The sequence below is a fragment of the Eptatretus burgeri genome, chromosome 16 (assembly GCF_056783735.1).
Source record: "Eptatretus burgeri isolate ZD-2024b chromosome 16, Ebu_testis_v1, whole genome shotgun sequence".
NCBI classification, from domain to species: Eukaryota; Metazoa; Chordata; class Myxini; order Myxiniformes; family Myxinidae; genus Eptatretus; species Eptatretus burgeri.
This window is the reverse complement of record NC_140976.1, coordinates 69,776,041-69,800,769: the sequence shown is the minus strand read 5'-3', so window position 1 is coordinate 69,800,769 and position 24,729 is coordinate 69,776,041. Positions and strand designations below refer to the sequence as shown.

General features: G+C 43.6%; 1 protein-coding gene across 1 annotated transcript in view; it reads right to left on the bottom strand.

Moving 5' to 3' along the window:
- Positions 1-5,935: 5,935 nt before the first annotated feature.
- The window catches only part of LOC147011268 (replication protein A 70 kDa DNA-binding subunit-like), a 65,295-nt gene continuing 46,501 nt past the window's right edge, over positions 5,936-24,729 (bottom strand). Inside the window, exons 10-16 of the mRNA XM_085859260.1 lie at positions 15,981-16,120; positions 15,239-15,387; positions 12,193-12,331; positions 9,424-9,600; positions 9,075-9,185; positions 8,755-8,841; positions 5,936-8,273 (exon numbers count right to left, since the gene is read on the bottom strand). Of these exons, the coding sequence (XP_085715386.1) occupies positions 8,172-8,273; positions 8,755-8,841; positions 9,075-9,185; positions 9,424-9,600; positions 12,193-12,331; positions 15,239-15,387; positions 15,981-16,120 (905 nt within the window). The 3' untranslated portion in view covers positions 5,936-8,171. The remainder of the gene's footprint in view (positions 8,274-8,754; positions 8,842-9,074; positions 9,186-9,423; positions 9,601-12,192; positions 12,332-15,238; positions 15,388-15,980; positions 16,121-24,729) is intronic.

Sequence of the window (24,729 nt, the reverse complement as noted above, 5' to 3'; positions counted from 1 at the left end):
TTATCTATACACCCTCCTCACCATGAAACCTGGTGGGGGAGACTGTTTAGTCGCCGCCAACCCGACCATGAAATCAGGTTCGGGCAGGTTTACATGGTACAGCAAGTCACAGACCAAATCTGACCTGACCTGTCAATATTTGACATCAGGGTGTGGAAGAAGTTCTCAATCAATAACTTGAGAACATGTTTTGAAATCACTGATTGGGAAGCACTTTTGAATGAAACAGAAAATATCGACGAGGTCACCAATATAATCAATGGATATGTGAATTTTTGTTTAGACTTGCCCAACGACAAACCTTGGTTTTCGAAGGATTTTTAGCAGATCATTTTTGAAAGGAAACAGGCTTTTCAAATGAAGGACAAAAATAAAGTTAAAACACTGCAAATAAAACTGTCGTAAACAGTTAAAAACGAGAACGACAAAGAAATAATGGAAAACGGTTTCAGGACAAACAACCCACAAGAAGCCTGGAAGGGACTGCAAAATATCACAGGTTTCCCCAAAAAAGAAAAAAAAAAACCCACGACTCGTTCCTTGATTTAGGAAACCCATTGTTGACAGCAAATTAATTCAATCAATTTTACAGCCGCTTTGACTCCAATGATTTCAGTGTTCTGGGCTCCACACAGTGTTCTGCTCTCTCTGAAACAGAAGGCCAGCAGATAGTCATTGAAGTCAATGAAGTGGAAAAACTGTTTCAGAATTTAAATGTTTTCAAAGCAGTTGGTCCAGATAAGATATGTGGCTGAGTCGTTAAAGTATGCTTCAGACAGCTGGCAGTGCCCTCCTCTGTTCTCTTCCAGCAGTCAGTGGATTTGCATTCCATCCCATCCAGATGGGTATCTGTTGTTGTTGTCCCTGTCCCCAAGCGAGGATGACCCTCTGAATTGAATGATTGCTGACCGATTACATCAACCTCATTACCTCCGCCACCGAAGGTGAAGGAGGTTATGTTTTCACCCCTTTCTGTCTGTTTGTTTGTCTGTTTGTGTGCCTGATATCTCAAAAAGTTGTGGACAGGTTGGGTGTGTCACAAGGACGACTTGAATCGATTTTGGTGAAGATTGGAATCCAGATGTGGATACGAAAATTATTTAATGCTTAGGCGATTCTTCTACATTAAGAGATCGGGCCAAAAACGATATAGTACTGTACAGCATGATATTTCAAAAATGTATTGGGCCCGATATGTTCTCATGGATCAGGCATTACGTGGCAGAGGTATGCGCTCCACCGAGTGCCCTTCTCATTTCAAATGAAGTGTTTGGAGAGAATTCTCATGAGATTCCTTCTGCAGTCACTCGTGAATCACAATGACACATTTCAATTTGACTATCAACCAAGGAAATCTGCCAATGACGCAATCCTGTGCCTGATGAACGTTGTGCATCAGCGCCTTGGATACAATTGGGTGTTATGCACGAGCTTCCTTCATAGACTTCTTATCCGCATTCAACACAATTGAACCACACCGATTATTGGAGAAGCTGCAAAACCTGAATGTCAATCCATCTCTCATTCTGTGGACCAGCGACTTCCTCCAGGATCGGACTCGGTGGGTACAAGTGAACAATACTCTATCAGAACAGAACGACAAACACCGGGGTCCACCAACAGGGATGCGTCCTTTCACCGCTGATTTTTATTCTGCATCAAAATAATTCTATTTCACACTCAAACAATGTCAACATCCTTAAATATGCACGTGATACTGTGATTGTCAGTTTTATTAAAGATAGTGAACTGGATTATGGAAATACTATTCAGAGTTTTGTTACATGGTGGAGTGAAAATTTCTATCAGTTGAACAACTAAAAGATGAAAGAGCTGATTTTTGACTGGAGGAAATCTAAACCTCAGTTATCCCCAGACACGATGAACAGTGTTGATAATGAGACGTTTCACTCTTATGAGTATTCTGGGATAATCATTGAGGATTTATAATCTCTCATGGTCAGAACACTCGAAATCGATGATTTCTAAAGGACAACAGCACCCCTACTTTCTTTGGCTTCAGAAATCATTGAGGGTTTTCAAGGAAATACATGGAAATCAGACACAGGTGGGTCAGGTATGGGAGCATGTGCCAGAACAGCGCGTCGCTGCGTCCACTTTCCGCCGGTACTCCAGGGGCCTCCGTCTGGCCATCCCCCAGGCAGATGCCAGGCCCATCCCCATCTCCTTGAGATGATGGTCAACCTGCTGCAACCATGAGGCACGTGGTCGGCCCACTGGCCTCCTCCACTCATGAGACTCCCTCGCTGAGAGAATCTGGTGAGCAGGATCAGCGTCAGGAAAACGAGCCACATGTCCATACAGCCGCAGCTGACGCTCACGGACTATGCAGGTAACAAATCTCATCCGAGTCTCTCTCAGCAACCGCTCGTTGGACACAAAATCCGACCAGCGATAGCCAAGGATTCTCCGAAGAGACCTGGTACCAAAGGAATTAAGTCTCCGTCTCAGATCCTTGGTCAAAGTCCAAGTCTCGCACCCATAGAGCAAGACTGGAAGTACCAAGGACCTGAAGACTCGGACTTTCGTCCTCCCGCACAGGTACCGGCAGCGCCACACCCCATGATCCAGTGAATCCATGACTCCCCAGGCCCGACCCAGGCGTCATTGACCTCCGGCTCACAACCTGCGGAGACATGAATATCACTGCCAAGGTAAGTGAATCTATCCACGACCTCAACATCCTCACCACAAACAGACACAGACAGGACAGCAGCATCCAAGATGTCACCGAAAGCCTGGATCTTTGTTTTGACCCAAGAAATCCGTAATCCCAACGGCTCCGACTCCTCATTCAGCACCTCGAGGGCCCCCAAGAGGATGTCTAAAGTCTCCCGCAAAGATGACTGCATCATCTGCAAAATCAAGGTCCGAGATCTTGACATTGCCAAACGATGCACCGCAACTTGATCTCTCCGACATCCTCCCAAAAATCCAGTCCATACAAGTGTTGAAAAGTGTGGGGGCAAGTACACATCCCTGACGAACTCCAGTAACAACTGGAAATAAGTCAGAGGCGGTACCACCACACTTCACAGCACTCTCAGTACCAGAGTAGAGTTCAGACATCAGATCGATCAGTTTCGGTGGCACCCCACGAAGACCAAGAATCCTCCAGAGGACATCCCGATTCACTGAATCGAACGCTTTACAGAGATCAACATAGGCTGCAAGCAGCCCCTGCCGAAACTCTCGTCTGCGTTCAGTGAGGACACGAAGAGCAAGGATACGGTCAATCGTTGACCTCTTTGGTGTAAAGCCTGACTGCTCTGGACGCTGGTGCTCAAGCAGATGGTGGCGAACCCTATCAAGAATTATCCGAGCAAAGACCTTGCCCGGCACTGAGAGCAGCGTCACCCCTCGGTAGTTGTTGCAGTCTTGGCGATCACCCTTCCCTTTCCAGAGAGGGACAACAAGGCCCCTCTTCCAGTCAGTTGGGATGATGCCTGTGTTCCAGGCAGAGCACAAAACTGCATGCAACGACGCGAGTGCAGCATTTCCACCAGCCTTGAGAAGTTCAGCATGGATGCCACAGATCCCTGGAGCTTTGCCCCGTTTCAACTGGTTCACCGCAGCCCGTGTTTCCACAAGCGATGGTGGACCACAGTTGATTCGAGGGTCAGCAACAGGGATTGTAACACCTTTGACGTCCAACTCGACAGCTGGGGGATCAGCCTGGTACAACCGCTCAAAGTAACCGGCCCAGCGGGCCTTCACTTCAGACTCCTCTGTCAAGAGCCTACCACTCTCTGCTCGAACTGCAGTGCTCCGAGGGATGGGCTTGGATGAACGTAATGTCACGCGAATTCCCCTGTAAGCGGGACGAGAATCACCTGTCCACAGGTGATGCTCTACCCCTCACAGATTCCTCGCACATAGGCCTCCTTGTCCACCCTCAGTGCACGTACAGTTTTACGCCTCAGCTCCCTGAACAGCTCAGCTCTGCCATTCAGCCTGGCCCTGCGACTCTGGTCAATGGTATCCAGTGTCCGTTGAGAGACAAAATTCTTCTTTGCCCTGCGGTGAACTCCAAGGCATCCACCGGCAACATCAAGGACGGTGGTCTTGAAGGTGCTCCACAACTCTTCAGGACCCCCAAAGCACCCAGACCCCCAAGTGTCCACTCAGCCTGTTCGCAAACTCCTCAGCTACTCTCTCATCCCTGAGCTTGGCAACATCCAGCCTAGGCTGGGATGGTACTATTCTCCAGGATTTAAGGTGCAGCTTTAGAGTTGCTACAACAAGCCTGTGGTCAGTATTGAGGAACTGAGCACTCCGGTAGACCCTGCAGTTCTGGATCATCCTCCAACGACCGTCAATGAGGACATGGTCAATCTCCTTTGCCACACCGCCAGCGTTGGAATACCAAGTCCAGCGATGAGCTTGCGGGCGCTGAAACCATGAACCAGCCACTCCTAAGTCCATGACTTCTTGCAAAGTCAAGGAACTTAGTGCTATTCTGGTTCATAGTTCCTGACCCATGGGGACCAACACACACCTCATAACCATCCCTATCAGTTCCAGTCGATGCATTGAAATCCCCCAAGACTAGAAGTGTATCTCGTCTGGGGCACTGATCAACCACAGACTCGAGTGTGGCGTAGAATGTGTCCTTCACGGTGAGATCACTCGCCTCAGTCGGAGCATAAATAGAGACCAGGGAAATGACACCTAAGGAGTGACGAATCCTTAATCTCATAATACGCTCGTTGACCGGTGTTACCTCAATTATCATTGGGGTCAGCTTATTGGACACAGCTACAGCAACTCCTTGGGTATGGTAACCATCAGAGCGACCAGACCAATAGTAGGTGTAACCACCCACCATTATCTCGCCGCAATCCGGTCTCCGAACCTCAGAGAGAGCTGCAATCCCGATGTCCAAACGCTTGAGCTCAGATGATAACAGAGACAGGTGATCATCCTCTCTTAGGGATAGGACATTCCAGGCACCCACCCGAAGGGACCGCCTCAGGTTAACCCAAGGAGACCGCCGTCTGGTGGACGACACCTCAGCACCACTCCGACACACTCTCCCGCAATCTGACCCAGGGATGTTACCCCGTGGTTTCCCTCCTATCAAAGATTGGGGTCCCGAAGGCTTTGCCCCAATCCCATCATCCGGTGAGCTGCCCTGCGAAGGGAAGCTGCACAGGAGGTACTTCCACGGAGTGGGTTTTCAGATTTTTTTGCGTTTTTTCGTTTTGCGGAATGAAGCGTTTTACGGTGGCTGGAGTGCAAATCCTGCCACCAACCTCCTAATAAGAAGTAACCCAACTGCAGGAGGACGTCCGCAGACACAGTTGGGCACTAGATATGGATGGCCGTTGGCTCACAAGGAGCTCCTCCGCCCTTTGACAGGTTTTGTTTTTAATCCTGCTGGGTGTCCATATCCAAACACCCTCCTCACCAGAAAACCTGGTGGGGGAGACGGTTTAGTCGCCGACAACCCGACCATGGAACAGGTTAGTACAGGTTTACATGGTACCTGTAGCAGGTCATAGATCGAACCTGACCTGACAAAGAAGACACAGGTGGAGGCCATTCAGCCCATCATGCCTGTGTGAACACCATACTAATTTATTGACACAAGATGCAACAAAGAAAATTTCCCCCCCAAATTGTTTTCTTCCCCTCGGGGAGGGGGCATGGGCTTGGTTTAAAACGCACATCAACCACACAAACCCCCTTGACAAGACTCCGACCAACAGCACTCCGTACACACGCACATAATCACCCATAAATGCTGAAACTACCAAATAGTCTTATCAACATCCCCATATCCCTCTACTCCGTACACACTCCGTACACACTCCGTACACACTCCGTACACACGCACATAATCACCCATAAATGCTGAAACTACCAAATAGTCTTATCAACATCCCCATATCCCTCTATCCCCATACCCTTCTATCCCCATAACTTCCAGGTATCTATCTAATTCTAATTTAAACTTATCGACTGTTTCTTCTGCCACTACCTTTCCAGGGAGACTATTCCCTGCATTAACTACTCTCTGAGGGAAAGTCCCCTGCCTTACGGACCGTCTTAACTCTCCTCTTCTTTACTCTCAGGCTATGGTCCCTGGTTCTATCATTCTACTCTGTTGAATAATTCATCTTCACTTATATCTGTACCTTTCATTATCTTAAACATCTCTATCATATCTCCTCGTAACCACCTCCTTTCTGGTATATAAAGCCTTGTCCTTCAGCCGCTCCTCATAGCTGAGTCTCGCTAGGCCCGGAATCAATCTAGTAACCCTACGCTGTGGTGACCAAAACTGCACACAATATTCTCGATGTGTCCCTCACTACATTCCTGTACAATGTTACCACCACCTCTTTTGATATATAATTGATCCCCCTTCTTATACACCCTAAAACCCTATTTGCTTTACCTATAGCTGCCTGGCACTCTGCTGCCTGATTACCTCCCATATCTATTACCACCCCTAAATCCTTCTTCTGTGTGACTCGCTCCAAAATTACCCCTTGCATCCTGTAATCTCTATTTTCATTGTTCTTCCCATCCCCAACACCTTACACTTTCTCAGGTTAAATTCCATTTGCCAATCTTTCACCCAATCTATACAAGTAACAATACTTTCCTGAATCTCATCACCACCCCCTCTGCTATCCACCTCACCTCCAAGCTTTGGGTCATCTGTAAATTTGGAAAGTTTACTCTTAACCCCATTATCCAAATCGTTGATGTAAATTATGAATTGTGATGGTCCGAGTACTGATCCCTGAGGTACCCCGCTTCTTGCATCCTCCCAGCAAGACCTCCTCCCACTCACAGCCACTCTTTGCTTCCTACCACTAAACCAGTTTGCAATCCAATTAGCTACCTGACTAGCCACTTCACAATCCCTCACTTTGGCGAACAACCTTCGTTGTGGTACCTTATCAAATGCTTTCTTGAAGTCTAGATGTGCTGTTGTCCACTGCCTTTCCCTCATCCACCCAATCAGATACTGCTTCATAGAACTTTGAAAGATTTGTTAAACAGTACCTACCTTTGGTAAACCCATGCTGACAACGTTTACTTAGTTTGTATTTGTTTAAATGGTTCCTCATCTGGTCTTTAATTAATGTCTCCAACACCTTCCCCAAAACTGAAGTCAAACTAACAGGTCTATAGTTTCCAAATTCTTCTCTCAATCCTTTCTTAAATATTGGCAAGTTGATGAAACCATGATGAGGCTTTTTAATGCTTAAGTAATTGAGGGTGTTTTCTTGTGCTGTTGTTGTTGAGCCCCGATCAGTTCTTCTCGAACAGGCAAGCAGCACGGAGATAGCCGATGGATTTCCCAGGAGCAACCCAGAGATCTCTCACATCTATGATGTTGTGCTGTTGTCTTAATGGAGCCAGGACAGCGCAATCTTCCATTATGTGTTTGTGTGTGCGGCGGCCTGACAGAGACTGCACGTGTTGTCAGTGCTCTCGTCAAGTGCGTGTTTATACCGTAAACACTATGGGTGGTGTCTTGTATGGTTACTGTGTTTGGTTTAGTGATTCAGTAAAACTGCAAAGAGTAAGGGCTGGCGGAAGAGAGTAAGGGCTCAATTACTGAAGCAAAAACAGGCCGGAAAGATCCTTCGAGAGAAAAAAAATTAGACATGTGTCATGTCTTATGGACGAGTTTTAATGAAGGTTAAATCCACTATTCAAAATCCTGTCCATGCAGTACATCCATTCAATGAACAGATGAGGTCTGGTCAAGGAGGTTAAGAGGTTTGACGTGCAGAACCTGCAGATTTCTGAAATCATTTGTACCGTTTTTTTGTTGGGGTTTTTAACCTTGATAGTTTGATTGGGTTTTATGTTGTACTGTGGTTATTGTTTTGCCATCATTCATCACTATGTGAGCTTTGTGAGCCTTCTTTGACAGTGGCATTTTCCATTTTCTCTGAACAATAAGCATTATTATTATGATTATAAAATTGATGTTTTTATCACTCTTTGGTCAAAATGTCAGATCTAAGCCTTACCAACTGGGCAAGTATACAAGCGAGTTAAGCCTCTGCCTTATTGAAATCACACACTGTTTTCTTTTTAATGAGTCTCCTATCTCTAAATTGAGTTTTCTTTCAGGCCTCCTTGGTGCACACGTGTTGAGGCCACCGTGGTGCCTCTTGCATTTAGGTTGCCATGTTACGTATGTCCATCACGAGCTTCCGGCCGTACTCGCAATGATCTATCGCATGCACATCCACCAACACTGCCTTGAGTCGTGCCTCGTCCTGCCAGGAACACAGATACACTCTCATTGAACCCAAATGCAGATGTATGAGAACCCAAAGTGTGTTTCCTTTCAAATGCTCTTAGCTGAACTTAGTGTTTGTGAAGGGTGTGTTTCTCAACCATTGAACCATTCCGGATCTGTCTCAAAGTCTTTGTGTGTGTGTGTGTGTGTGTGTGTGTGTGTGTGTCAGTCATATATGAGCTGCTGGAGGACCAGTCATATAACCCCTCAATTGCATCCTCAAATAAACATCCCAAGCACCCAATGTTCCCATATCAAGCTGTGCTTCAGGCTTCGAGGATTCAAGGTTAAAATCTCATAGACTACATTGAATCATCCACTTGCAGTGTACTTGCAATTCATGTATAAGTGTACTGATGCTCCTTCATATCTTTATTCCCCATGTGATCCTTGTCGCAGCTCCACCAGGAGCCTTAAAGCGCTACGTTAAAGACATGGCAAGAGTTAAATGAACTCACGTTGTAATGCTCCATTTTTACCCGCAGACGGAAAATGTAAGATTTGAAAGTTGCTTCGTGGAACACATTCTCGATGGCCTCCTCGTTCTGTGGGTGGCAGTAGACTGCATGTGGCACACTGCTTTCCAATGCTTACAGATTTACAAGACATTTCTGTAAAAGGACTGAGAATCTATTACTTTTCAAACTTGAATATCCTTCAGTTTGTTTTGATACAATGAGCATAACTATAAAAACAAACAAAAATACAAACTGAGTATCCACAATATTGTAAGGAAGTGTGACATGAGGAAATATTTCCACGCCAGCCTTGACTTTACCCCCTGCTCCTTCCAGGCTCCAATTTTCTCAGCAGCCTGTCCCAGGATGGTCTCTGCAGTTTCATGGAAGCAAGTCACCCACTGGTTGTCGGAAAAATCTGAAAGGTTCACCTAAAGAATGACAACAAAGACATACACGATGAATGGAGGTAAATACACCATATTATGGTCAATATGGTGTATACAGAATGCCAATGTTGCATCAACCATCATTTTATTCCTGTGACCAAGTGCAAAGTAAGAGCAAGATGGTTTTTGATTCGCTTGTTATACAGCATACAAAAATATTCTGTACATCGTCTGAAACTACAATTTCTACCCAAAAATGTATGTAATTTATCCTTCCCACCTGCAGAAACAAGCGATACTTGAACTTGGTGTCCTCACGGGCACATCGCTCACAACGATACAAGCCATTGCTCGTGGATACAAGCTTCTTGTTACAGTCAGGTGTGGAACATGCCTTGTACAAATAACTTTCCCTTTTCACGAAGATCACAGTCCCTTTTGCTGTGTAATATTCTGGCTTCATATGGGGTAAGAGTGACAAAGCCATAGATGAGGATATGTATTGGAATGGCACAGTATGTAGTTCTGCTCATTTAAAATGATAAGAATCGTCAGAGTACATGCAAACATTTTCACCCCTATTTACTGCAAATAATTATTGAAAATACTCCACACATACAATTTTAAGCTAACAAGAGGTGTACAATATTGTACTCAAAGATAAATAACAACTTAGAACTATGGTTGTGTGTGTGTGTGTGTGTGTGTGTGTGTGTGTGTGTGTGTGTGTGTGTGTGTGTGTGTAAATCTTTGTATTCCTTGGCTTTTCTGGATCCCTAACCTTCGTAAGAACCCATACAAGTATCGGTTTATAGCGGGTACCAGGCAGTGTTCCACCAAACAGTTATCGGTTGTAGTTAACTCAGGCTTACAAGTTGTTAGGGAACAGTTCAGGAAATATTTTTTAGCAATTGAGAAGAATTCTGGTATTAACACTTTCTGGAGCATTAATTCTTCTTTTGAGTTCTCAGATATAATTATATGACTCAATGTCAAGTAAGTTGAAGTTTTTGATTTTTCAACTTTACATACAAATTTGGATTTAGTACTTGTGAGGGATTTCACTCTTCAAAGTGATCGACAATGTTTTTAACTCTTTTAATAAGTTTTTATGTGTCAGGTTTGATAGAGCATTCTTTTCCAAAAATAATACTCAAGTTTTAATTGTTTAGCGAAGCAAAAGTTTAAGGATGATGTTCATTTTATTTAATACTTTTGTATCTTTTTGTGGGATAATGTTTCAACAGGTTAAGGGTATTTCTGAAATTGCAGCCCCTCCCCCCCTACTAACGGACATTTTTCTTATTTTCTGTGAATTTCCATTTATGGAGAAACTGATGAAGAAATAATTAGGATTAGTTAAAATGTGATGTGAAGTGTTTTATAATGTGAATTGTTTTGTAATGAGAAGTGTTTGTAATGTCAAATGTTTTGTAATGTGAAGTGTTTGTAATGTAAAATGTTTTGTAATGTGAAGTGTTTGTAATGTAAAATGTTTTATAATGTAATGTGTTTTGTAATGTGTTTTATAATGTAATGTGTTTTGTAATGTAATGTGGTTTGTAATGTGTTTTCTAATGTAATGTGTTTTGCAATGTAATGTGTTTTCTAATATAAAGTGTTTTGTAATATATGTTTTGTAATGTAAAGTGTTTTATAATGTGAAGTTCTTTTGTCATGTGAAATGTTTTGTAAAGTAATGTGTTTTGTAATGTAATGTGGTTTGTAATGTGTTTTCTAATGTAAAGTGTTTTTTAATATAATGTTTTGTAATGTAAAGTATTTTATCATGTGAAATGTTTTGTAAAGTAATGTGTTTTATAATGTGAAGTGTTTTGTCATGTGAAATGTTTTGTAAAGTAATGTGTTTTGTAATGTAATGTGGTTTGTAATGTGTTTTATAATGTAATGTGTTTTCTAATGTAAAGTGTTTTGCAATGTAAAATGTTTTGTAATGTGAAGTGTTTGTAATGTGAAGTGTTTTGTAATGTAATGTGGTTTGTAATGTGTTTTATAATGTAATGTGTTTTCTAATGTAAAGTGTTTTGTAATATAATATGTTTTGTCATGTGAAATGTTTTGTAAAGTAATGTGTTTTGTAATGTGTTTTGCAATGTAATGTGTTTTCCAATGCAAAGTGTTTTGTAATATTATATGTTTTGTAATGTAAAGTGTTTTGTAGTGAAAAGTGTTAAATGTAATATCATGTCAGAAGCTTCTGACATGCCATTACATTTAACATGATTGTAATTTGCTGTGTGAGATGCTCTCTTCCGGGAGCCGCAGACATGGCTCTGCATTATGACGGTTATGTCACGGGGTTTGGCTGAGGTTGGAGAACGGGTTTCACAACATCATTAATGATTCCGACCACATTCAATTCATGTCTCCAGGTATGTGTGGTTGAGCGAGAGATAATGTTCTTGCAAGGCAGACGGGGCTTATCGCTCCCAGGACGTATATCACGGGCTGTATGGGACATGATCCTGGTGCTCACTACTCACAGTTTGGGGCTATATATATATATATATATATATATATATATATATATATATATATATATATATATATATATTTATATATATATATATATATATATATATATATATATATATATATATATATATATATATATATATATATATATATATATATATATAACAACATGTATCCAAAAGTGGACTTGTTGACATGAGTATATTTTCACCAAAGTAATTGCTTTACATCAGACAACACTGAGATATAACATAGCAAAGACTTTCCATTGCTGGGAATGCTATGGTAATCAACACAGTGCCATCATAGCCATGTGACTGTGGCAACATACATGTCCTGCATCGGGTTATTATTGCGTATGGCTATTCTTACAAAGCATTCAGTTTGTTTTCATTGCTTTAAATTGTGTCCAGCATGGTTTTTATTTGAAGAATATAAAGTTCAAAAATGTGTTGCCAACATTTCACATTGATATACACAATGTGGAACAAAGAATATTCAACAACTATAAATAAATAAGAAATGACATCAGAAGTCATCAGTCAATATCTACCTGCTCACTTGGCCCAAGAACATAGTCCTTTCCTGCTGAAAATGTTTTCCAGTTGACATTTGCTCCTGTCCATGGAGACATGCTCCCTCTGCGTATCGATATAGATTCCACTTCCATGATGGAACCCATCTTGTCATACCTTCAGCACATGCAGATAACTTATCATTGATCATCTTGAATAGTGAATAGCTGTCGCTTTTACTTTAGGTTGTAGCCACAAAATATTTCGAACCATGCAGTGTGCATAAATTGTTTAAAATTATGTAAACTGTGAGCTATATCCTCAGGTGCTTAATATTGATACCTGTGGTATTACTTAATATTGATACCTGTGGTATATATATCACTTAATATTGATACCTGTGGTATTATCACTCAGAGTTAAAGTCACTTGACTTTTTCACTTCCATGCCTGTCGATTGCACATGCCTTTGATTATCCTGTTAAAATCTCAAAGTCCAATTTATTGATTTTACATGGACAGGTTAAAAATGGGACTGGGAGGGTTTGGACCAGTACTTATTGTCCGTGATGCAATTTGAGGGTGGTCGAGTTTGGATGGGACAAGAGGAAAAATTTCAAATATTTTCAGTTTTTTCTTTCTTTCTCTAAAACTGTGAGCTGTCAAAAATAATTTTCAAGTTTTAACATCTCTTCACAATTGTCTTCTGCTGGAACATGTGCTCCACCAGCACTCCCACTGTACTACCTCCCATCTGGTTTCTTTCATAAAGAGTAGGACATTTTGTGCCTCAATCATGACCACATTACATATTTCTGCCCAAAACAGTCATCAGGCTGATAATGTCAGTCACCTTCCAGCAGTGGACCCCGGGGTACTCTCACTGCACCCAAGGACCAGTAATCCACTGGGATATGGTGTTGTCATCATGTGATTTTTATTATTATTATTTTTTTTGCTGTCGCCTTTCAGAGGAATTCAAGAGTCTGATTCGTTCAAATAGACACACACACACACACACACACACACACACACACACACACACACACACACACACACACACACACACACACACACACACACACACACACACACACACACACACACACACACACACACACACACACACACACACACACACACACACACACACACACTATAATTAGAATGTGAGTAAGTATAAAGTATGAACAATTACACTGTGAGTATATCTATAAAGTATGTACAATTAGATTGTGAGTATGTCCATAAAGTATTGGATGTTGGTACAATTACAATGTGAGTATGTCTATAAAGTACTGTACATATAATTGGAATGTGAGTATGTCTATAAAGTACTGCTTGTACATACAAATACAACGTGAGTACTGAGTATGTCTATAAACTACTGGATGTGCAATTAGAATATTCGTTTGTTACTTACGAAATCTAAAGATTTCGTATGTATATTGGTGACCCGTCCTCTGTTTGTGTGTTTGAGTGTTTGTGTGTTTGTTTGTAGGCGCGATAACACGAGAACGGATGAAGCTACCAATGTCAAATTACACCATGTGATTCAGGGAGGTGATAGCTAGCGCTGATTAGAGTTTGGTCAAAGGTCAAGGTCACAGTGAGGTCAAACATCCAAAAAAAAGTTATAACTCGAGAAAGGAAGAAGCTTCCAATGTCAAATTACACCACGTGATTCAGGACGGTGATAGCTAGCGCTGATTAGAGTTTGGTCAAAGGTCAAGGGCACAGTGAGGTCAAACATTCGATTTTTGATGGTTTGGTACAGAATCATCGTAGAAACTTCTGGTTTGCGTCGCTACCTTCTCTAGAGACAGCTTTTATTAGACAAGGTCAGAGGTCACGTTGACGATTTCGTAAGTCCCAGTCTATGACTGCTTGTCTATTTGTTTGTCTGTCACACGATATTTGGCCACAGTCTTCAAGCAATCAATCTGAAACTTTTTGTGAATGTTGGTGATTGGCCAAGGACAGCAGCGCTTAGTTTTGGTGAAGATCCGATTCTGGATCTGAGAATTTTTTGGTGATTCTTTACTATCGAGAGATGGGACTAAAACGATTTATAGCACAATATCCCAAAAGGTTATGGATAGATTCCAACAAAACTTGGTGGACAGGTTGAGAATGCCACAAGGAAGAATTGATTCGAATCCAGATCTCGATACGAGATGTATTTAATTTTTTAACTGATTCTTCACCACTGAGAGCTGGGGTTAAAAACGATATTGCAGGATAAGTCAAAAAGTTGTGGGCGGATTTGGATGAAACATGGTGGACATGTTGGGTGTGTGACAAGGACGAATGAATTCGATTTCTGTGAAGATCCAAATCTGAATTTGGATTCGAGAACTTTTCAAGTAATTTTTCACCATTGAGATATCGGGCCAAAAACGAAATATCACAATATCTCAGAAGGTTATGGATGGATTCTGCAGAAACTTTCTGGATAGGTTGGGTGTATGGCAATGACGAATCAATTCGATTTTGAAGAAGATTCGATCTGGATCTGGACATGACAATTTCTTAATATAAGTGATTCTTCACCATTGAGAGATGGGGCCAAAAACTATGTTTAGTATGACATCTCCAAAGGTTGTGGACGAGTTATGACAAAACGAGGTGGATGAGTTGGTTAGGTGACAAGAACAAGCCGCTCGATTTTGGTTCAGGTCTGGATTCAGATCCGACCTAGCAGTGGCATACAAAATGTAAACTGTTCAGCATAGTGGAGGTATGCGCTCTACCGAGTGTCGTTCCCTTTTGCCAAGTGTCACTCTGCGTGATTTTTCATTTCATTTTTTTGCCATCACAACCCTTCCCAAGAGTTCTCTGAATCTACTGCCGTTGGATTCATTAAAATCCATTAATCCATTCTCAAGTTATAACACGAGAGATGGACAGACAGACACAGCTCCTTTTTAATGTAGATTTACCAAAATCTTATTTACATTAGTCTCTATTTTTTGTTTATTAGATGGATCTTCCAACAAAAAGACTTTATTAACCTTACCCAGGCTTGTGTATGTAATAAATCAAAATTTAATCATGCTGATGTAAAGTGAGTGCGAGGTTAACCAGGCACGGAGCTGGAAAGCAGCCGGAATATCTGGGTTCAACATGAGGGTGCTGGAGGTGATGAGGGAAAGAGAACATCCTCCATACTCTGAAAGCCGAGCTCCACGGATGGCCAAAATTGGTAACCCACTTCCATTGAACTGCTCTGCCTGTAACAAGAAAAACAAAATGTTGAAACCACAATCCATATGCTCATTGCTCAAACCACAATCCATATGCTCGTTGATCAAACCACAATCCATATGCTCGTTGATCAAACCACAATCCATATGCTCGTTGATCAAACCACAATCCATATGCTCGTTGATCAAACCACAATCCATACGTTCGTTGATCAAACCACAATCCATACGCCCGTTGATTGAACCACAATCCATACGCTTGTTGATTAAACCACAATCCATATGCTCATTGCTCAAACCACAATCCATACGCTCGTTGATCAAACCACAATCCATATGCTCGTTGATCAAACCACAATCCATACGTTCATTGATCAAACCACAATCCATATGCTCATTGATTAAACTACAATCCACACGCTTGTTGATAAGCATGCTGTCACACATAACATTCATCAGTGCCAGGGTGGTTATTCATGATTGGACTTCAGTGGATGAAAGTTAAAATTATAGCAGACCAAGAAGGGTGTCATCAGTTTAGTACATATTCATCCATGGCCCCACCACATTCATGTATGCACAATTGGTGTTTGAATGTTCTTTCCCTCAGCTTTGTTCACCTCCTTTCCCCAAATAGTGGCTGACACTGCTTTGCCAGACTCATCGACCAGGAAAACTTGTCTCTTCATGACCTCTCGGCCACTTGACCTCAGCACAACCGTGGTGAGGTCTTCATAACTCTGGCACACACCCATCACATCTGGCGAAGGAAAACGTCAGTGTTTAGTACAAATCTGACATGATCTACGAATCTAATGCATCTCTCTGTCCATGTAATGTATCTCCCAATCTACCTCTCTATCTTATCTATCTCGCAATCAAATCTATATATCTATCTATCTGTCTACCTATTCTCTGTAATTTTTATCAATCTATCTGCACCTCCATCTACAACATCTCTATTAATCTGTGGTGGTAAATTTCTCCTAAAATATTAGCTCTATCGTTTTTCAGTTTGCCTGTGGCCAATTTAAAGGCCCGGTCACACCTTGACGTTTTAGCCAACATATGCCAATTTTTGAATTTTTTTTTCTAAAACGCTGGCACACATTGAATACGTTATGGGTAAGTTTTGATAACATTGAGAGCACGCTGAAAAACACTGCCATACGTCGTTGTACACTGGCTTTAAACGTTGTACTTTTTGGTTGTTCTCAAATTTTTTCATGCTTGAAATTTCACGACGTATGCCGGCGTATGACTCACACGTTCCGCTACGCTGGCCACAAGTTCTATGCACGGTCTGCGATCGTTGACAGACGTCAACACATGCTACTTGTAAGTTAATCATAAGTTGAGACACGCCGAGGTAATGTTTAGCGTACTCGAAACTTATTTCTAACCTATGATTAACGTGTTGTTGGCACGTTACGCGATTGTTGCCACACATCGACAGACGTTACTTTTAAGTTACTCATAGGCTGAAAGACGTCGGTATAATGGATCGTCCTTGCGTCAGCGTCCACGGCCATGGCCAGGACACTTATTTGCAGCATTCTTCAAACTTTTCTTCGGCATGACGAGGATGTTCACACTTCGATGTCTAGCTTGGCTATGATTCCAATTGTCCATCGGCAGCGTCTATTTAAAATAGTCGAGTTTGAGCGTTTTAACACGTTCAGAAGAAACGCTTCAAATTTCAAAACCCCAGCGTCAAAAAACAAAGGCGAGTGACAGCAATTTAAATCGTTCATTGTAAACAATGAAAATAGCTGAGTGGTACCGTTTAAAAGTCGTTGAGTGTAAAAAAAAAAATCCAATTGTTGAGCGCAAGCGTCTACTTTCAATAGTGGAGATGCAGCCATTTAAATCGTTGAGTGGCAGCCTATGAATAGCAAACCCTACGTCACCGGCAAAGATAAACTGCCGCACGATGTGGATAAGTTAGGCTATCGTTGGGCATAGTTTGTGAACGCCGGCTTCACGATAATTATTCGTTGGTATATCATATCTATAAGTAATCAAAGCGCTCTATGCACATTATTAGTTCATTGTGCATTTGTCCAACCCGTTATGAATAGACCTAATCATAAAAACAAGCTATAGCTCATTGTTGAAAAAGCCCCATAAAAAATTAGCCACGAAGAACTTCGAACAATGGTGAAAAGATGTCTCCTACCCGTGGACACGCGGACGCAAGGACGATCCATCATAACCCACACCCTCCCCCTCACACTCACCTACTACTGCCAACATGAACAAACTACTACTAATACTAATACTGATACTGATACTGATACTGCTGACATGGACATCGACTCAAAAAGGACTCGAAAACACTGTTGGGTTCCCCTTTTATGAGCAGCATTTTTATATACCAATTCCCAAAACCGCTGGGAACACGTCTTTATATGGCAGTTGTAAGCTAGAAACACGTTCATTTATTTTTTTTTGTCGACCGGAAGACGTCATTGGAATACGTCTACATACGTTGATGTGTGTTGGGACTACGTAAAGAATTGGTTCAAAGCACGTCAAACATAAGTTAGAAATAAGTTTCGCGTAAAAAAGACATTACCGTGACGTGTTTCGACTTATGAGTAGCTTATAAGTAGCGTTTGTGGACGTGTGTAAGCGTCCACATATCGTGTGTAAAACTTATCCCCATCGCATGCGGAACGTGTCATACGCCGAGTACGTCCAAAACTTTTGAACATGTTTAAAATTTCTTGACGTACTCTACTTACTACGACGTATGATAGCGTACTTTAGCGTTCTACTCACGTATACCAAACTTACTCATACCGTATTTGACGTTCCCCAACGTTTTAGACACATTTTTCTTAGGTCGGCATACGCTGGCAAGATCGCTAAGGTGTGACCGCGATGTTGTCACTTCCATTTCTACGGCAGTTATGATTCGAATCGTTGTGCGTCAGCCTTTTAATAGGCTACGTCACGACATTGTCGGCGATGCGTGCAACGCCCTATGCCTAAGTTAGACTATCGTTGGGCATCGGTTGTGTAGGCCGACAACAGGTTCAGCATTCGTTGGTATAAGTTATCTATAACACAACGAAATGTTCTGTGTCCGTTACCAATGCGTTATACATAAGACCAAGTCGCTATGAATATGTCCGAATCTTTAAAAAAAAAACATCAAAAGTTCAACGTAAGCCAGCGTTTTACATACATTTTAATACGTTGCCATCGCTGGCTAAAACGTCAAGGTGTGACCGGGCTTTTAGCTTGATGATTGATTTAACTTCACAAATGAAGGCTTTTAGCTCCTACAATAAATACATTGGTGAAACATAGATAATCGACAAAGATTTATTTCAAAGCTCATTAGAAACATGATTATTATATTCATTTTATGAGTATGTATCTGTGTTCGGTATTAAGTATACCCATGTACCCATGTATGAGTATTGACTTGATTGAAGTTTGTGTGATTAAAAATATGAGCTCCATTGACATGCATATAAGGTCCATGGGGACATAATTGATATAGCTTTATATTGTTATTGCAACTTAAACTAATAACGACCATAATATTTATGGAGGGTGAAAGTGAGGTTTCAGTTCAAGAAAAGAATCAATGAAGTGTGTTTTAAAACCCACTCGCTGAGAAACGTTTACCAGACAGACTGGAACGTTCGGCTTACAAGCCCGTAGCTGCGCAGCCCAGGTGAGTTGGGTTTTGCATGCCAAATATATATTCCTATCCTGTTAAGCGCATAGCGTTGTATCCCGGGCTCCTTCTCTTACAATGTTTCTTTGTCAGTCACTTCTCCCTATTTCTATAGAATACCATGTACGGTCATAAAATACTGCACTCAGCTGTGTATTATCAGAACACCCCACCTTTTACCGTGACACTGGAATGTTTTCAGCTTGCGAAACCTCTTAACAGTAAGAGTAACTGCTGATCGGATGCTAATCGGATTGACTTCCGGTTCCGGGTTTGGAATGTCAACAGGTCTCCTTCAAGGCTCTCTGCTGATGATCTCAAAGTTAAGTTTCCGTTCGTTATCTGTCCCGTTTTAACTGTTTATTCTCTCACTTACATGTTACTGTGTGTTCCGAATTCGGTTTTGTTTCAAAAATCGTGCTATTTTGTCGACTTTGTCATACCGGAGGCTTGAGGCCTAACGGTACGATCGTGTTTTGTTTTTTCTCCCCATTACCTTCAATTTTTATCTTCCCCACTTTCTTAACGTCCTCCATTCCTCCCACGAATCACTCTATTTCTTATCTTAAATCAAAAACAAAAAAAACAAAAAAAAACGTGATCTTTCTCCTTCCTCACTCACGACTCTCGATTCATCTTCATCTTCAACTTCATCTTCTCCTCTTCTTCTTCTTCCTCGATTTTTTTTTCTACAACACTTCCATGACCTAATCTGTTGAAAACTCTCTCAAACATTAACAATAATAATAAAAACGATATCTTATAATGCTTCATCTTCATCTTTCACACATGTGGTACTCTTTACTGTATCATAATGCACTACCCTTCCACTATTTTAACAGACTGCTCTCAATTCGACCTCTCCTTCATACCTTGCCTAAAAAATCCAACTGTTACAGCGTGTCTTCTCTCCATTCTCTGGATTCGCCTTTATTGCATCCATCAAGAAATGTGTTTAATCGCATCTCTGACCGAAAACTTAAAAAACCCCAGTTTGCTATGAATGTTCGCTTTCCATCAACCATTCTTTTTTTCCAACTTCAGTGCCAATTCACCCCTCTCACCCCTTGCTCTCAAAGCAACCATCCCACTCTTCTCCCTCCAAGCCTCCTTCTCACCTCTCTCAAAAACTCCCCCTCACCTTTCTCCCTCCATTCATCCCCCTCACTCATCCTTCTCAAAGTTGCCCCCCCCCTCTCATCCACAAAGCTGCCTCATTCCTCTGCCCTCTCACCACCTTCTCTTCACTCCACCTCCTCAAATCCTCAACTGCCTTCTTCCCCCTCTCTTGTCTCCCATCTCCACCAGTACCACAGAGCCTTTTCTCCTCCTCATCCGGCCCCCTCCACTAGCTATTCTGCAATCCCCCACACTCTTTCAACAACCCTCCTTACCTCCCCCACTCGTCCCTTGTCCTATCCCCCCCCCCCCCGCACCCAAAGCCTCCTCCCCTCCCTCTTCATTAAAAGTGTGGACCTCAAATATCCAGGGCCTTCGCTCAAACCTTTCAGATCTTTCCATACAGGTTGCCACTGACAAACCAGACATAATCTGCCTAACAAACTTTCCTCCCCCAAGATGTGTCTGACTCCCAAGTATCTCTCCCTGGTTACTCCCTCCTCCGTCCGGTATGACAGACCTGAGCCTCGTCCTGCTGGAGGAGTTGCTCTCTTCATCAAAGACTCTATTCCTCACTCTCCATGCCCTGCCCTCACTCCCCCACACCCCCAGGAATACCTCTGGCTACGGCTTCCCTTCCACTCCCACCTCATGTTTATATGTGCACTGTACCGTCCACCTCACAGTGATGACTCCATCTACACCTCACTATCTGAAAACATGGACCAACTTCTATCTTCTCATCCAAACTCTCTCTTCCTCATATGTGGCGACTTCAATTGTCATCATGCCAGTTGGCTCGGTGTGGGTACCTCTCTCTCCTGTCATGGCACTTCAGAAAAAGCTTTCTGCGACTCATTGGGACTGACTCAATCGGTCAACTTTTTGACCCGATCTCAACCAATGGCGCTCGATCTCTTCTGGATCTGATTTTGACAAACTTCCTTGACAATATCTGCTGCTCTTTTTTTCCGCTCCAATCAGTTCTTCTGACCACGTCCTTGTCAAAGTGGACATCTCTCTGGCTATTATCAGAGAACCACTTCAGCGCCGTCGAGTCTGGCTTTTCACTCAAGCCGACTGGCAGGGTCTCCAAGCAGTCATCAAACTTATAGACTGGTCTCCTATCGCTACTTTCTCCAACATCAACTCATCCTGGGAATTCTTTCAAAGAAACTTGCCCTCCCTCATGCACAGATTTATCCCCTCGTGTCTTCAGTTGTCCTACCCTTCCTCCCGCCCTTGGTTCACTGAAGCTTGTGGTGAGGCAGTTGTCCTAAAACAACTTGCCTTTGCCTCATGGAAAGCAAACCCAACTGAGGGCAATCTCAGTTCCTTCCATAAAGCTCGTAACAAGTGTGTATCTTCCCTCAGCAGAGCCAGAAAACAACATCTTTCTCATCTTAAGTCTGAACTCTCAAACCTCTCTCCCTCCTCAAAATCCTGGTAGCGTCTAATCAAATCTGTTTCTGGTGTATGTTCCCCCTCCATCCCCTCCCTTACCTCAAAAGGCCGCACTGCTGATACCGCACGTGAAAAAGATGAATACCTAAACTCGGTGTTTGCAGTTAAATCTTGTGTCCAAAACCCATCACTTTCTCTACCCACCTTACCCAGTCGCACCCAACTGCCCCTGGACTCTGTGTCCTTTTCTCCTGACAAGATGGAGAGCTTGCTGTCAAACCTCGAATAGATTCTGCAACCGGTCCAGATGGCATCAGCCCACATGTCCTCAAAGCCTGCTCTTCTGCTCTTGCTCACCCTCTCTCTGTTCTATTCACCCTCTCATTTGCTCAAGGTCATCTGCCATCTGCTTGGAAATCAGCAAACATCACTGCCCTGCAGGTCAGGTCAGTGACAGGTCAGGTTCGATCTGTGACCTGCTACAGGTACCATGTAAACCTGTACTAACCTGTTCCATGGTCGGGTTGTCGGCGACTAAACCGTCTCCCCCACCAGGTTTTCTGGTGAGGAGGGTGTTTGGATATGGACACCCAGCAGGATTAAAAACAAAACCTGTCAAAGGGCGGAGGAGCTCCTTGTGAGCCAACGGCCATCCATATCTAGTGCCCAACTGTGTCTGCGGACATCCTCCTGCAGTTGGGTTACTTCTTATTAGGAGGTTGGTGGCAGGATTTGCACTCCAGCCACCGTAAAACGCTTCATTCCGCAAAACGCAAAAACGCAAAAAAATCTGAAAACCCACTCCGTGGGAGTACCTCCTGTGCAGCTTCCCTTCGCAGGGCAGCTCACCGGATGATGGGATTGGGGAAAAGCCTTCGGGACCCCCAATCTTTGATAGGAGAAACCACGGGGTAACATCCCTGGGTCAGATTGCGGGAGAGTGTGTCGGAGTGGTGCTGAGTGTCGTCCACCAGACGGCGGTCTCCTTAGGTTAACCTGAGGCGGTCCCTTCGGGTGGGTGCCTGGAATGTCCTATCCCTAAGAGAGGATGATCACCTGTCTCTGTTATCATCTGAGCTCAAGCGTTTGGACATCGGGATTGCAGCTCTCTCTGAGGTTCGGAGACCGGATTGCGGCGAGATAATGGTGGGTGGTTACACCGACTATTGGTCTGGTCGCTCTGATGGTACCATACCCAAGGAGTTGCTGTAGCTGTGTCCAATAAGCTGACCCCAATGATAATTGAGGTAACACCGGTCAACGAGCGTATTATGAGATTAAGGATTCGTCACTCCTTAGGTGTCATTTCCCTGGTCTCTATTTATGCTCCGACTGAGGTGAGTGATCTTACCGTGAAGGATGCATTCTACGCCACACTCGAGTCTGTGGTTGATCAGTGCCCCAGACGAGATACACTTCTAGTCTTGGGGGATTTCAATGCATCGACTGGAACTGATAGGGATGGTTATGAGGTGTGTGTTGGTCCCCATGGGTCAGGAACTATGAACCAAAATAGCACTAAGTTCCTTGACTTTGCAAGAAGTCATGGACTTAGGGTGGCTGGTTCATGGTTTCAGCGCCCGCAAGCTCATCGCTGGACTTGGTATTCCAACGCTGGCGGTGTGGCAAAGGAGATTGACCATGTCCTCATTGACGGTCGTTGGAGGATGATCCAGAACTGCAGGGTCTGCACCGGGTGCTCAGTTCCTCAATACTGACCACAGGCTTGTTGTAGCAACTCTAAAGCTGCACCTTAAATCCTGGAGAATGGTACCATCCCAGCCTAGGCTGGATGTTGCCAAGCTGAGGGATGAGAGAGTAGCTGAGGAGTTTGCGAACAGGCTGAGTGTACACTTGGGTGGTCTGGGTGCTTTGGGGGGTCCTGAAGAGTTGTGGAGCACCTTCAAGACCACCGTCCTTGATGTTGCCGGTGGATGCCTTGGAGTTCACCGCAGGGCAAAGAAGAATTTTGTCTCTCAAGGGACACTGGATACCATTGACCAGAGTCGCAGGGCCAGGCTGAATGGCAGAGCTGAGCTGTTCAGGGAGCTGAGGCGTAAAACTGTACGTGCACTGAGGGTGGACAAGGAGGCCTATGTGCGAGGAATCTGTGAGGGGTAGAGCATCACCTGTGGACAGGTGATTCTCGTCCCGCTTACAGGGAGTCGCGCATTACGTTCATCCAAGCCCATCCCTCGGAGCACTGCAGTTCGAGCAGAGAGTGGTAGGCTCTTGACAGAGGAGTCTGAAGTGAAGGCCCGCTGGGCCGGTTACTTTGAGCGGTTGTACCAGGCTGATCCCCGAGCTGTCGAGTTTGACGTCAAGGGTGTTACAATCCCTGTTGCTGACCCTCGAATCAACTGTGGTCCACCATCGCTTGTGGAAACACGGGCTGCGGTGAACCAGTTGAAACGGGGCAAAGCTCCAGGGATCTGTGGCATCCATGCTGAACTTCTCAAGGCTGGTGGAAATGCTGCACTCGCGTCGTTGCATGCAGTTTTGTGCTCTGCCTGGAACACAGGCATCATCCCAACTGACTGGAAGAGGGGCCTTGTTGTCCCTCTCTGGAAAGGCAAGGGTGATCGCCAAGACTGCAACAACTACCCAGGCGGGACGCTGCTCTCAGTGCCGGGCAAGGTCTTTGCTCGGATAATTCTTGATAGGGTTCGCCACCATCTGCTTGAGCACCAGCGTCCAGAGCAGTCAGGCTTTACACCAAAGAGGTCAACGATTGACCGTATCCTTGCTCTTCGTGTCCTCACTGAACGCAGACGAGAGTTTCGGCAGGGGCTGCTTGCAGCCTATGTTGATCTCTGTAAAGCGTTCGATTCAGTGAATCGGGATGTCCTCTGGAGGATTCTTGGTCTTCGTGGGGTGCCACCGAAACTGATCGATCTGATGTCTGAACTCTACTCTGGTACTGAGAGTGCTGTGAAGTGTGGTGGTACCGCCTCTGACTTATTATCAGTTGTTACTGGAGTTCGTCAGGGATGTGTACTTGCCCCACACTTTTCAGCACTTGTATGGACTGGATTTTTGGGAGGATGTCGGAGAGATCAAATTGCGGTGCATCGTTTGGCAATGTCAAGATCTCGGACCTTGATTTTGCAGATGATGCAGTCATCTTTGCGGAGACTTTAGACATCCTCTTG